Here is a 13,146-nt window from a genome sequence, read left to right on the forward strand (position 1 = left end):
GAGACATTATGAACGGATAACAGGACCTGTTTTCGAGCACTGGCTGCTAGTGTAGCCTCTAGGACCGGGGTCACCAACATGAGTCGCCCGCGGACCTGTTCTATAAATAGCACAACTCACCAGTGAGCAGCGACTAAAATTTAATTTTATCCTGTTGCCATTCTTCTTTAATCACATTTGCATTTATATAGATTTGAAAATGACAATATCTAAAAAAAAAAAAGCATTTAAAACATGTTTACTATACATGAAGTTTAGGACCTAAACTTAAACTGGTACCCCTCGTATGGCTCAGTACCCATGAAGTAGCTCTCAGTTTCAAAAAGGTTGGTGAAGTGTCTCTAGAATCATTGTTTTGGGTGCGAAAAATAAGTAAAACTTACGCCCATAAACACAAAATAATAAACAAATGCTCACTCATAAAACATTTTATTTTGATAAAAGAACAAAACACACTGAGTACAATTCACCCCCAATTTAAATTTCAAATCATATCTCTCACAATCATACACACCATGTGACTTTTATGGTGCATTTTTATACAGCATATATTTTTCCCTTCTACCAAGACAGTTATTCCTTCATAGTGTCTGAGGGGGTGGGGGGGGGGGTTATGAGTGAAATTCAAGCATTATATATACAAAAGGAAATGTAAAAAGAAAAGCACACATTTAACATGTGAAAAAGGTGGCTAAGAAGCATAATCCATCAAAATGTAGAGCCATTTGTTAACGGCATTTTCCTATATTTACAAATACATATTAATACTGTACTCACAATTTTATTTCATTCATTTTCCCTGGGGATATTAAAAGCAACCTAGATTACAGACATCTTAAAATATTAGCACACCATGAAGTCAGCAGAGTGCATATACATAAACACACCCGAAAGGAACACAAATTATATTTTTAATCCATTGTTTATTTCAGAACACCAAAAAAAATCATCCTAAAGCAGCATTAGTGGTAAATGTCAATAGTGGCAAAACAGTAAGATCTGGGATGTGAAAATGTTTTCTGATTCATATTTGGTCCATGATCAGTCAAGCATTCCAAAATAGTTAATTTCATGCAAAACTCTTGTTGCCTGGGATATAACCTTACAGTAGCAAGTTCTAGTGATCTGGATTACTTTCAGTTAAAAACCAACTCTCAATATCTATACCACATATAAAACCCACTTGAAAATGCAACAACACAATTAACATTTCCCTGTTTTTATTTCATCTGAATATTTGATCCGTTAATAATTTTATTTTTTATTTACAATATATCTACTGCCAATCTTATTTTTAAATCAAGTGCTTCCAAGACTGAATAGTACTTTACATAAAATATTATTCAAAAGTTCTTTGCATTACCTCTGATTAAACATATATTTTTAACTAAATGTAAGAATTTTCCCAGTCATAAACTCACAGCAATACAAAATGGATCCCCAAAACCATTATGACCCTATTGGTAATTCTTCTACTCATTACTATTCCACAGTTGCCCTCCTGAAACTTCTGATAAAAACTCTGCATTACATTCATAAATATTTAGACGCCACGGTCAAAGTCCACAAGTCCAATCTCTTTTTGGGTAAAGAAGCACCCTGAGAAAATATAATCAGCCAGTGGATCTTATGCAAAAGTGGCAGGCTGAACAGGTTAAACAGCCGTCTTTCAGTGACACTCAAGCTGAGAGAAAGTAGCGAGATTATTTTGCTCCTTTTTAAACCAACCCCTTCTAAAAGGCCAGGCTGTTCCCCACTTAAGCATGCAGCAAGCAACATTAAACAAAAATATATTTAGTTTTATATTTCACAAAGAATACCCCCTAAACATACAAAAATAAGCAATTTGAGGAAAACATACCTGAAAAACTATTGAGAAAAAAAATGGAATATTCAGTTCATCTAGAAAAAAGGCATCTTTCACGAATAGCAAATCTAAGAATTAGGTCCATTTTGCTCCACTCTTCGGCTGCAGTGACATGTTTCTCCAAATGTGTGTGACTTGTTTTTTTTTTCCCCTTCTTAAAACTGAAAGAAAATAAAATCAATGACATCTTAATAAACAAGCAGACCACACACAGAAGCCCTTTTCCTTGCAGAGAAATTACTGGCTGTACATTCACATTCAAAGAAAGGGGGTGTATTTCAAGTAATGTTAAGTACTGTAAAAGGATTTTGCATCTTCGAAAATCCGGTCTTACATTCTGCTCTAACTTCTGGTACTCAGTAGATTTTGGCCGCCTGGTAGTTCTTGATCTCCTGCCTTCGACAACATAGGCAATAATCTGTAACAGGGTGGGGTGGGGGAATGATTAACGAGAAACATTTTTCCAAATAGACATTAATAATTCATCACATTTCTTTTTACAATTTGAATTTACTTTCACAAAATAACAATAGCTACATTGTTTTAATAAAGAATGTTAAAATCTAGAAAATGACACGCTAGAATAACTCTATGCAGAGTAATTCTGACAACTATCACAAGTGTTTCACAAAAGAATAGAAGTGGAGCCAGGAAGCCACCTCAGGGGTTAGCAGGCCTACCTTCCGCTTGTTATGATAGGCAATGTAAAGCACAGCTACAAGCAGCGCCATGGTAACCAGATAGACAAAGAAGTGGCTGCTCTCTGCCTCATTCTGTAGATGCCCAGCAGGGTTTAGCTTCTGAGTTGTACTTGAAGCATCCAGTGCACCAGAATCTGCATTTTGTTGTTTGTTGTTATTAATTTCATCAGTCCCACCACCTTTTTGCTTAGAATGACCTCCCCTGTCTTCTGGCGGTACTTTTGGGGCTTTCCTCATGGTAGCATTTTCTTTTTCATCTTTCGTTTCGCTGCCATTCTTTTCAGGCCCAGCAGATTCATCTTCCTTATTATCCAACATAGTTTTTGAGCTACTATCTGTCTTAGCATTTTCCCCTCCGCCTTTCTCAGTACCATTACTGCTACTCTCGGTACTGGTTTTGTCTGCACTCTTTATTTCATCTTCATTAGTCTTCCCATTTCCGTTTTTTCCTTTCGCAGGTTGTGGCTTTTCATCATTCTTGCTCTCCACAGGTTTCTTATCGTTTCCATTCACTTCCTTGCTGCTTTCTCCTTGTACAACTTCTCTGACAGGGGTTTCACTCAGAGTACCTTTTCCACCATTTGTCAGTGTTTTGGGGTCCTTACTCTCCCCTGTATTCTGGTTGTTATCTGTACTTGGATCAGTTCCTGGTTTTGCAGGGTTGTCTGCCTTCCCAGTTGTACCAGCATCTATTTCCAAAAATATGCAATAAGTGGTTATTGGTCACTGCAACGATGGGGTAGTGATGGGATTAGACGACACTGTCACTTCTAGCAAAAATGCTACTGAAACAGGTGTCTTGGCACTTCTATTGCTGAGGGTGCATTTGAATAATCAGTTTCACAGATCAATATGTTACTTGGAACTAATGTCACAACTTAAACCACATTCAACACAAATGTCTATATAAAGAATGTTGTAATTGTGATAAAGACTAAAGTTTAATTTAGTCCATGTATACAATTAATTTTGTCACTTAATCTTATTATGATAAGTAGAATACACCAGTCCTGAAATCCACTCCATGAACAATAACCAATATAAAAAAAAAAACTATTAAAACCAGAGAATGATGATCAGGAGGCAAAGGCATGGCAGGACGGGCGCAACAGGTTAGTCAGTGCATTGCTGGACATATCTGGAGTTACAAAGTTTTCCTGACAGATAGTGAAATCATTGTTTTTTTTAGTCCACTTTCGGATCTCAAAGAAAAGAACACGTGGACGTTAGGCAAACAGACGACTTCAACGTAATTTATTGGTAAAATGAAAATATCCCGGAAACTAGTTCCCCGTGCAGTAAAAACAAAAAAAAATCTATATGTACGTAGGATACTTTTCACTCAGAGTACCTTTTCCACCATTTTTCAGTGTTTTGGGGTCCTTACTCTCCCCTGTATTCTGGTTGTTATCTGTACTTGGATCAGTTCCTGGTTTTGCAGGGTTGTCTGCCTTCCCAGTTGTACCAGCATCTATTTCCAAAAATATGCAATAAGTGGTTATTGGTCACTGCAATGACGGGGTAGTGATGGGATTAGACGACACTGTCACTTCTAGCAAAAATGCTACTGAAACAGGTGTCTTGGCACTTCTATTGCTGAGGGTGCATTTGAATAATCAGTTTCACAGATCAATATGTTACTTGGAACTAATGTCACAACTTAAACCACATTCAACACAAATGTCTATATAAAGAATGTTGTAATTGTGATAAAGACTAAAGTTTAATTTAGTCCATGTATACAATTAATTTTGTCACTTAATCTTATTATGATAAGTAGAATACACCAGTCCTGAAATCTACTCGATGAACAATAATCAAAATAAAAAAAAACTATTAAAACCAGAGAATGATGATCAGGAGGCAAAGGCATGGCAGGACGGGCGCAACAGGTTAGTCAGTGCATTGCTGGACATATCTGGAGTTACAAAGTTTTCCTGACAGATAGTGAAGTCATTGTTTTTTTTAGTCCACTTTCGGATCTCAAAGAAAAGAGCACGTGGACGTTAGGCAAACAGACGACTTCAACGTAATTTATTGGTAAAATGAAAATATCCCGGAAACTAGTTCCCTGTGCAGTAAACACAAAAAAAAATCTATATGTACGTAGGATATTTTTCACTCAGAGTACCTTTTCCACCATTTTTCAGTGTTTTGGGGTCCTTACTCTCCCCTGTATTCTGGTTGTTATCTGTACTTGGATCAGTTCCTGGTTTTGCAGGGTTGTCTGCCTTCCCAGTTGTACCAGCATCTATTTCCAAAAATATGCAATAAGTGGTTATTGGTCACTGCAATGACGGGGTAGTGATGGGGTTAGACGACACTGTCACTTCTAGCAAAAATGCTGCTGAAATAGGTGTCTTGGCACTTCTATTGCTGAGGGTGCATTTTAATAATCAGTTTCACAGATCAATATGTTACTTGGAACTAATGTCACAACTTAAACCACATTCAACACAAATGTCTATATAAAGAATGTTGTAATTGTGATAAAGAATAAAGTTTAATTTAGTCCATGTATACAATTAATTTTGTCACTTAATCTTATTATGATAAGTAGAATACACCAGTCCTGAAATCCACTCCATGAACAATAACCAATATAAAAAAAAAAACTATTAAAACCAGAGAATGATGATCAGGAGGCAAAGGCATGGCAGGACGGGCGCAACAGGTTAGTCAGTGCATTGCTGGACATATCTGGAGTTACAAAGTTTTCCTGACAGATAGTGAAGTCATTGTTTTTTTTAGTCCACTTTCGGATCTCAAAGAAAAGAGCACGTGGACGTTAGGCAAACAGACGACTTCAACGTAATTTATTGGTAAAATGAAAATATCCCGGAAACTAGTTCCCCGTGCAGTAAACACAAAAAAAAATCTATATGTACGTAGGATACTTTTCACTCAGAGTACCTTTTCCACCATTTGTCAGTGTTTTGGGGTCCTTACTCTCCCCTGTATTCTGGTTGTTATCTGTACTTGGATCAGTTCCTGGTTTTGCAGGGTTGTCTGCCTTCCCAGTTGTACCAGCATCTATTTCCAAAAATATGCAATAAGTGGTTATTGGTCACTGCAATGACGGGGTAGTGATGGGGTTAGACGACACTGTCACTTCTAGCAAAAATGCTGCTGAAATAGGTGTCTTGGCACTTCTATTGCTGAGGGTGCATTTTAATAATCAGTTTCACAGACCAATATGTTACTTGGAACTAATGTCACAACTTAAACCACATTCAACACAAATGTCTATATAAAGAATGTTGTAATTGTGATAAAGAATAAAGTTTAATTTAGTCCATGTATACAATTAATTTTGTCACTTAATCTTATTATAAGTAGAATACACCAGTCCTGAAATCTACTCGATGAACAATAATCAACATAAAAAAAAACTATTAAAACCAGAGAATGATGATCAGGAGGCAAAGGCATGGCAGGACGGGCGCAACAGGTTAGTCAGTGCATTGCTGGACATATCTCGAGTTACAAAGTTTTCCTGACAGATAGTGAAATCATTGTTTTCTCAAAGAAAAGAGCACGTGGACGTTAGGCAAACAGACGACTTCAACGTAATTTATTGGTAAAATGAAAATATCCCGGAAACTAGTTCGCCGTGCAGTAAACACAAAAAAAAATCTATATGTACGTAGGATACTTTTCACTCAGAGTACCTTTTCCACCATTTTTCAGTGTTTTGGGGTCCTTACTCTCTCCTGTATTCTGGTTGTTATCTGTACTTGGATCAGTTCCTGGTTTTGCAGGGTTGTCTGCCTTCCCAGTTGTACCAGCATCTATTTCCAAAAATATGCAATAAGTGGTTATTGGTCACTGCAATGACGGGGTAGTGATGGGATTAGACGACACTGTCACTTCTAGCAAAAATGCTACTGAAACAGGTGTCTTGGCACTTCTATTGCTGAGGGTGCATTTTAATAATCAGTTTCACAGATCAATATGTTACTTGGAACTAATGTCACAACTTAAACCACATTCAACACAAATGTCTATATAAAGAATGTTGTAATTGTGATAAAGACTAAAGTTTAATTTAGTCCATGTATACAATTAATTTTGTCACTTAATCTTATTATGATAAGTAGAATACACCAGTCCTGAAATCTACTCGATGAACAATAATCAATATAAAAAAAAACTATTAAAACCAGAGAATGATGATCAGGAGGCAAAGGCATGGCAGGACGGGCGCAACAGGTTAGTCAGTGCATTGCTGGACATATCTGGAGTTACAAAGTTTTCCTGACAGATAGTGAAATCATTGTTTTTTTAGTCCACTTTCGGATCTCAAAGCAAAGAACACGTGGGTGTTAGGCAACAAGACGACTTCAACGTAATTTACTGGTAAAATGAAAATATCCCGGAAACTAGTTCCCCGTGCAGTAAACACAAAAAAAAAATCTATATGTACGTAGAATACTTTTGATTACAATGTAAGGGATCAGAATATAACCCCCCCATATCTATCAGAATAATGTATTAATATTAATACGATTTAACATTAAATTCTTAACGGGCAGCTAACAAATTACAGCCAGGGACGCCGTCTTGTCAGCGCCAGCTAGTCGCTGTATGACACACGTATTTGCATACTGTTAAAAACCAAAGTTAAAAATATCCTACACATCATAACTGATATCCAGTAAAATTAATTATAGCTTGGTGCCCTGGTAATAGAGAATCAGCCATCGTGAAGTTATCTACTTAATCCAGACTGCGAATGGTGACGCCGATAGCTATAGCTTCCTGTTCCGAAAAATAAACACACTTCACTTTTAAAAGGTATCCACCGTATCCACTACTTACCGGGCAGTTGAAGCAAACAGATGAACAAAAACAGAGCGTATATAAACTGCATCATGGGCTGATAATGAACAGCGAGACCGCAGGCAAAAACACGGGCTGCAGGCAGCTCCCTCCCGTCGGCTCGTTCCGCCCTCATCCGGGTGAGATCGGCTGGAGCGCGTGCTCGCTTTCCAACCTGTCAATCACGTGACGTTTGGACACCACCACCTGCCAAACCGACTTCCCCTGCGGATGGTTTCTCTTTCCTGCTTTGCGTGTCAGATGCCGGGCTGTAACGACATTACGGTAAAGTATGTAGGTTCGTGCGATCGCATAGAAGATGCGTATTTTCCCGTTGTCTCTAAATTAAAGGTTTTCTTCCACAGTCCTTACAGCGAGCCTAATTGATGCCTCTAAATTGCCCATAACTAGGGTGACCAGCTAATCTATGTCAGGGAGGGCACTCTGAGCCAGGACAGGAATTGTAAATTACCATTTCAATTAAAAGGACCTGGAGGGGAAAAAAAAAATGTTATATATATATATACAAACAAACCAGTCAAAGCACAAGAAGAGCTGAACTATTTAGCTGAGCACAGGAGCCTTTCAGTTTCAAAGTAGTTTGTAAAACCTGAAGCAGCTCAAGTTCCTCACATGGATTACCTGGTCACCCTACCCATAACCTATTATTACAGGTGTGTGCCCTGGCATACTAACTAGTATGTATAGAATAGAATAATGATATTTTATTCATCCCATTGGGAAAAACTGTACAGCAATGTGGAACTAAAAATAAATAAGTATAACTTATAGTGATGGTAATAAATAAATGGGTGAATATATAAGTACAGCACTATGATGAAACTTGCACATTTTGCTGATACAATATTTCATGTAAATAGACTGAAATTGATTACAAAAAAGTGGTATTGCATATGTGCCTTGATTTACCAGCTGTACAGTCTGATGGCCGTTGAAAGGAATGATTTCCTGAGGCACTCAGTGGAGCATTTCATGTTCAGAAATCTGCAGCTGAAAGTGCTCATGAAGCTCTGTGAAGCAGGTGAGCAGCATTGTCCATAATCGACTGATAACTGGACAGCTTCCCCCCCACCCCCCCCCCCCCCCCCCGCCAGTGTTGGTATCATCCAGTTCCTCCCCAAAACCCAACCAGGCCCCAGCGCACAGCAGTGAAGAGGTAGAAGAGGTAGACACTGGCTACCACAGACTCATAGACCATCTGCAGCATGGTGTTGTAGTTGCCCCTTCTTCTGCAGGGCAGTTCTTTGACCAGTCCAGTTTGTTAACTAGGTGGACACCTAGATGCTTGTAATCCTGGACAATTTCCACCTCCTCTCCCCGAATGGACAGGCGGGCTCTTAGAGACCTTGATCTTTTCAGGTCCACTACCAGTTCCTCTATTTTACAAACATTTTGCTGCAGATGATTCTGGTCACATCAGTTGGCAAAATTGTTCACCACCCTCCTGTACTCCATCATGTCTCTGTCCCAGATACAACCGATTACTGCTGAGTCATTGGCAGTTTCTCTGTAGATGGCAGGACTCTGCGTTGCGCTTCAAGTAAGTGGTGTACTGGTTGAAGAGGAAGGCAGACAGGACTAGCCCCTATGGACCTTCTGTGCAGCCATGCACCTCATCAGATACATCAGAAAGTACTGTGGGTGTCAAGTCATGTAATTCATAATCTATACCACCAGGGGGGTGTCTACCTTCATAGCTGACGGCTTACTCTCCAGTAGGACTGACTGGATGGTGTTGAATGCAATGCAGAAATAAAAAAAACATGATCCTCAAAGTGGCTTATCCAGGTGGGATTAAGCACAGTGCATCAGGTAGATGATGGTATCATTGCTCAAGGGCCAAGAATTTGATCATACATAGTGCCCTATGTCACCCTAGATAGGCTACAGGCTACCTAGGTCCAGGAGAAGCAGTTAGAACAGTGTTACCCAATCCGGTCCTCGGGGTCCCACAGTCGGGCCATGTTTTTGCTCCCTTCCAGATAGTCAGAAGCTGGGAGGGAGCAGAAACGTGGACTGTCTGTGGGTCCCCAAGAAACAGATTGGGAGACTCTGAGTTTGAAGATGGATGGATGGATCGATGGATGGTTGATCTCAAGCCAATATTCTCAAACATTCAACTGGGAACACGTGAGTCACAATTATAGCTGAAAGGTGTTTTACTTTTGCACTTTGACAATTTTTTTGACAAACTTCAAAGCAAGCAAACATTCTCAGACTCTTTAAAACAGCTTTGTCGTACACAGTACATTTTACACAGTTTCGTAGTAGGGTTAAAAATAATATCTTTTACTGGGATGGAAGAACATAAATATTCTTGCATTCAATTTCTATAATGCTAGTATTATCCATGGTTAACAGCAGGGGGCAGTATATGATTGCACATATATTTTTTGGTTCACCTGCCTGTGTGTTGCAGAATTTAAAGCTGAATCTGCACTACAGTTAAATTCAAAATGTATTAATGGGGGTTGTTTATTATAATCATATTATTGCTGTACAAATTTAAACTCCGTCACAAGCTTAAGAAAAATCCATTATTTTTAGGAACTTTAAGGTTCCACAAGAGTGGTGCAACTCTGAGGTGTCTATTACGGTCTTGCATTGTTACTTCACAGCTCCAGGTTGGAATCTGACCCATGCTCTGTCTGTTAGCAGTTTACAGGCTCGCCTCTTGATTTAGGGTTGGTTTCCACTAAGCACTCTAGTTTCCTCAAGTGAACTGGTGACTATAAATTTGCCTGTGTTTTTGTGTGTGTCAAAGTGCCATGAAAATATCTGGTGCCACATTTATGGGCATACAGTCCTATATCTTCCAGAACTCTAACTGAAGAAGCGGTTATTAGAGAAGGATGAATGCAAAAAATTGTTTGTTTTAACCTTCTAAACTTTTTGATATAGTATATGCACTGCAGTATACACTAGTAATAAAGGTTACAGCAGTGATTTACTTTTAATGCATTTATTCATTTTTATATTGGCCAATGGCTAGACATGGTTATAAAGGATCATGCCCTGTGATGCTTCATTTGTCTAATTATTTTGAATTATACTTTCAGAAGTATGACCCTTAAATCCTTACCGCACACCGCTGCTTCTGGAAAATTGCAAAATCATATCTAGCCTTGCCTTCACCAACCATCCAGAGCACGGGTGTCCTTCAGGCTCATTAAATGCAATTTCAGTTTACCATTGTGGCCTAAAATCATTAATTCTAACGTTTACAAGGGCCGTCATTTTTACTTTGGCACATTGCTTATGGGCAAGATTAAAAATTACACCACATGCTTAAAGTTGTCCAGGGTTACTTAGTGGTGAAGTATTTGGGTGGAATACACATCATCAGAAGTATGTGCCTGTGTGAGTCTAGGTTATTTTAGCACAGCAAAGTAACCAAGGGTCCTAGACTGTCAGATATTTTCATATACAGACATTAGCTACCCACAAGAAATTCTAGCTTTAAAACCACTGGAGGGTTGGATAAAATAACTATAATGTAAATAAAACTTATATATCTTGCACAACTCCCTTCCTCTTCTTGTATACACACCACATCTCTTAGTCAAGATGAACTCTTGGGCTCATCTCTTCATCCCAGCTTCAAACAGACAGGGCATTAAAATTTCAGCGCTGTCGCGCTGCAGGATTCAGTAAGGGAGGGTATAGAGGATCAAAATTACGATTGTAACAAAAATTCTGGAAGATCTCATATTTAACCATTCACATTCCCATCCTAACACTTCCTTCATTACTGTGTAGATCTAATTACTGTGTCTAAAGTGGAAGAATAAATTAGGCCATTCCAGGGATGGGTCTCTTTCATGATTGGTCTATACCTTGAAATACTGTCCAGAAACAGCTCTTTAAAGTAGTGCAATGGGCTGCTACCAGTCCGTGTCCTAACAGATGTCTTTTTCAGTTTTAATCCCAAAACATAAAAACAGATACTTCATGCCTCTCCAGCTCTTTAATCTGTTTTTCCGTCTTGTCCATGTGTTTTTCCAGCCCCTGTCTCTTGTCACCATAGTGTGGCCCACCAAAAAAGATTCCTGGACGTTAATGTGATCCCACAGCATCCACCGTCATCTCAGTGGAACATACGCACATCTCCAGTTGGGTCTGAAAATAGTTTTTTAGCCATTTCGACCAAATCCCAAGGCAAGTCCGATACACGTAGTCAGACTACAATGTATAAACATCATCTTTACGCATCAGGACCTTTTAACTTTTAAACTGCATAAACTACACATTGTATTGCTCATGACAATTAGCCATATGTCACCAATATTTTTAATACATCCCCAGGGAGTTCAAATAATAAATAATTTGTAATTGTGCTATTTGACATTTAAGAAGCAAAATAATCCTTTATCTTCCTCAAGTCCAATTTGCATTTCCTTCTTTAAGGTCAAACAGTTGTAAATAATATATTAAAGGATCTTTTGCTCACAGTCAGAATTACCTGTCTCCGTAGAGGCACCAGCTGAGAGATGTCAAATTCAATGAGAACAAGGGGGAAACAATCAATTAATCTCACTGCATGACAGCGAGAGATTAGCGAATCCACTGGAACCTTTGTGACATTTCCACAAATCCCATAGTTAATGGAAACACTGTGAATACAATAGTGATAAAAGGGCATCTAAAGAAATCATTCTTGGCGTTTATCTTTCATTTTATACAACAATGCATGCAAATTGTTTTTCACTTTGTTTCATATTTCTTTAATTTTATACAGTGGTCAGTTTTGTTAACAGAGGTACATGTGTCAAATGTTTAATTGACAGAGACCTGTCTAAATTTCCCCTCGAAACACCAGGTGGTTAGATAACCTGTTTACCAGAAAAAAAACGACTCTAGTGTTGGGTGCATATCCCGCACCCCTCTTCGGCTGGAGCTGTGCACTTACCTGGTTGTGAGTGATAAAAACTTAAAAATCCATTTCATCTTATTGCATGACACTGCATGATATCTGTCCTTTGCAACGTTTTATGTAAAATGCTGTTTAGATCGAAGTATCAACAGGGGTCAACTACCATGGTAACAAAGTGCTCTGCTTTCATTTTGAGCGTGAATGAACGGCCTCTTTCTTTATGTTATCCACACTATTTATTTTATTCCTCATATCGTTCTCTGTGCAAAATATAAACAATTTCAATAGCCTGATAACACTCAGTTTAGAGCAGGGGTGTCAAACTCATTTTAGGGTGAGGGCCGGATGAGAAGAAAATGTGACCATGTGCGGGCCGAATTTATTATTATTTTTTTTTAATCATAGTGCATCAAATTACAACAAATACACTATATTCTGTAAAACTGCATTTAACAAGTCCTCAGAAACTGTTCATTAACACTCTTATTCCTTTTTAATACTACTACTACTAATAATAATGATAATAAAAAAGATTTGATATTTAATACTATTGTTCAAATCATCCCGCGGGCCGTATTGGACACCATAGTGGGCCGTATTCGGCCCGCGGGCCGTATGTTTGACACCCCTGGTTTAGAGTAACACTCTAAACTGATCCCATGCGGGCCTTTATGTAGCGATGCGCATTGTATCTGTCAAAAACACCTTCTCTCATCAGACCGATTAAATGTGGAAAAACTGAGAATGCAATTGACTAATTGCACCTTTAGATGAAACACTGTACTGGAAATTGCTAACGCATCGGCCGTCTCCCTTTGTTGGCGTTTTGTGTTTTCCGTGTGAGAGGAAACTGACTGTGGACA

The 13,146-nt window shown here is 38.6% G+C and overlaps 1 protein-coding gene and 1 long non-coding RNA gene across 2 annotated transcripts; one reads left to right on the top strand and one right to left on the bottom strand.

Moving 5' to 3' along the window:
• Positions 1-413: 413 nt before the first annotated feature.
• tgoln2 (trans-golgi network protein 2) lies at positions 414-7,549 on the bottom strand. The gene is made up of 8 exons (XM_072704468.1): positions 7,390-7,549; positions 6,240-6,359; positions 5,482-5,601; positions 4,700-4,819; positions 3,920-4,039; positions 2,548-3,257; positions 2,202-2,285; positions 414-2,028 (listed from the first exon to the last, which is right to left on the bottom strand). Exons 1-8 carry the CDS (start codon positions 7,523-7,525, stop codon positions 2,023-2,025), a joined length of 1,416 nt encoding a protein of 471 aa, XP_072560569.1. The 5' UTR covers positions 7,526-7,549; the 3' UTR covers positions 414-2,022.
• A 25-nt stretch (positions 7,550-7,574) lies between these two features.
• Positions 7,575-11,705, top strand: LOC140581535 (uncharacterized). The gene is made up of 3 exons (XR_011984626.1): positions 7,575-7,674; positions 9,393-9,540; positions 11,416-11,705. It is a non-coding gene; the product is annotated as an uncharacterized lncRNA (long non-coding RNA).
• The last annotated feature ends 1,441 nt before the right edge of the window (positions 11,706-13,146 follow it).

This window comes from Paramormyrops kingsleyae, chromosome 2, assembly GCF_048594095.1.
Source record: "Paramormyrops kingsleyae isolate MSU_618 chromosome 2, PKINGS_0.4, whole genome shotgun sequence".
Taxonomy (NCBI): domain Eukaryota; kingdom Metazoa; phylum Chordata; class Actinopteri; order Osteoglossiformes; family Mormyridae; genus Paramormyrops; species Paramormyrops kingsleyae.

Bases quoted from the DNA above. Each gene is read 5' to 3' on its own strand.
- tgoln2 (XM_072704468.1), bottom strand. From the start codon at position 7,525: ATGAGGGCGGAACGAGCCGACGGGAGGGAGCTGCCTGCAGCCCGTGTT. The intron at 5,602-6,239 runs GTACTCTGAGTG...TTTTGGAAATAG, and splicing joins ACTGAAAAATGGTGGAAAAG to ATGCTGGTACAACTGGGAAG. The intron at 4,820-5,481 runs GTACTCTGAGTG...TTTTGGAAATAG, and splicing joins ACTGACAAATGGTGGAAAAG to ATGCTGGTACAACTGGGAAG.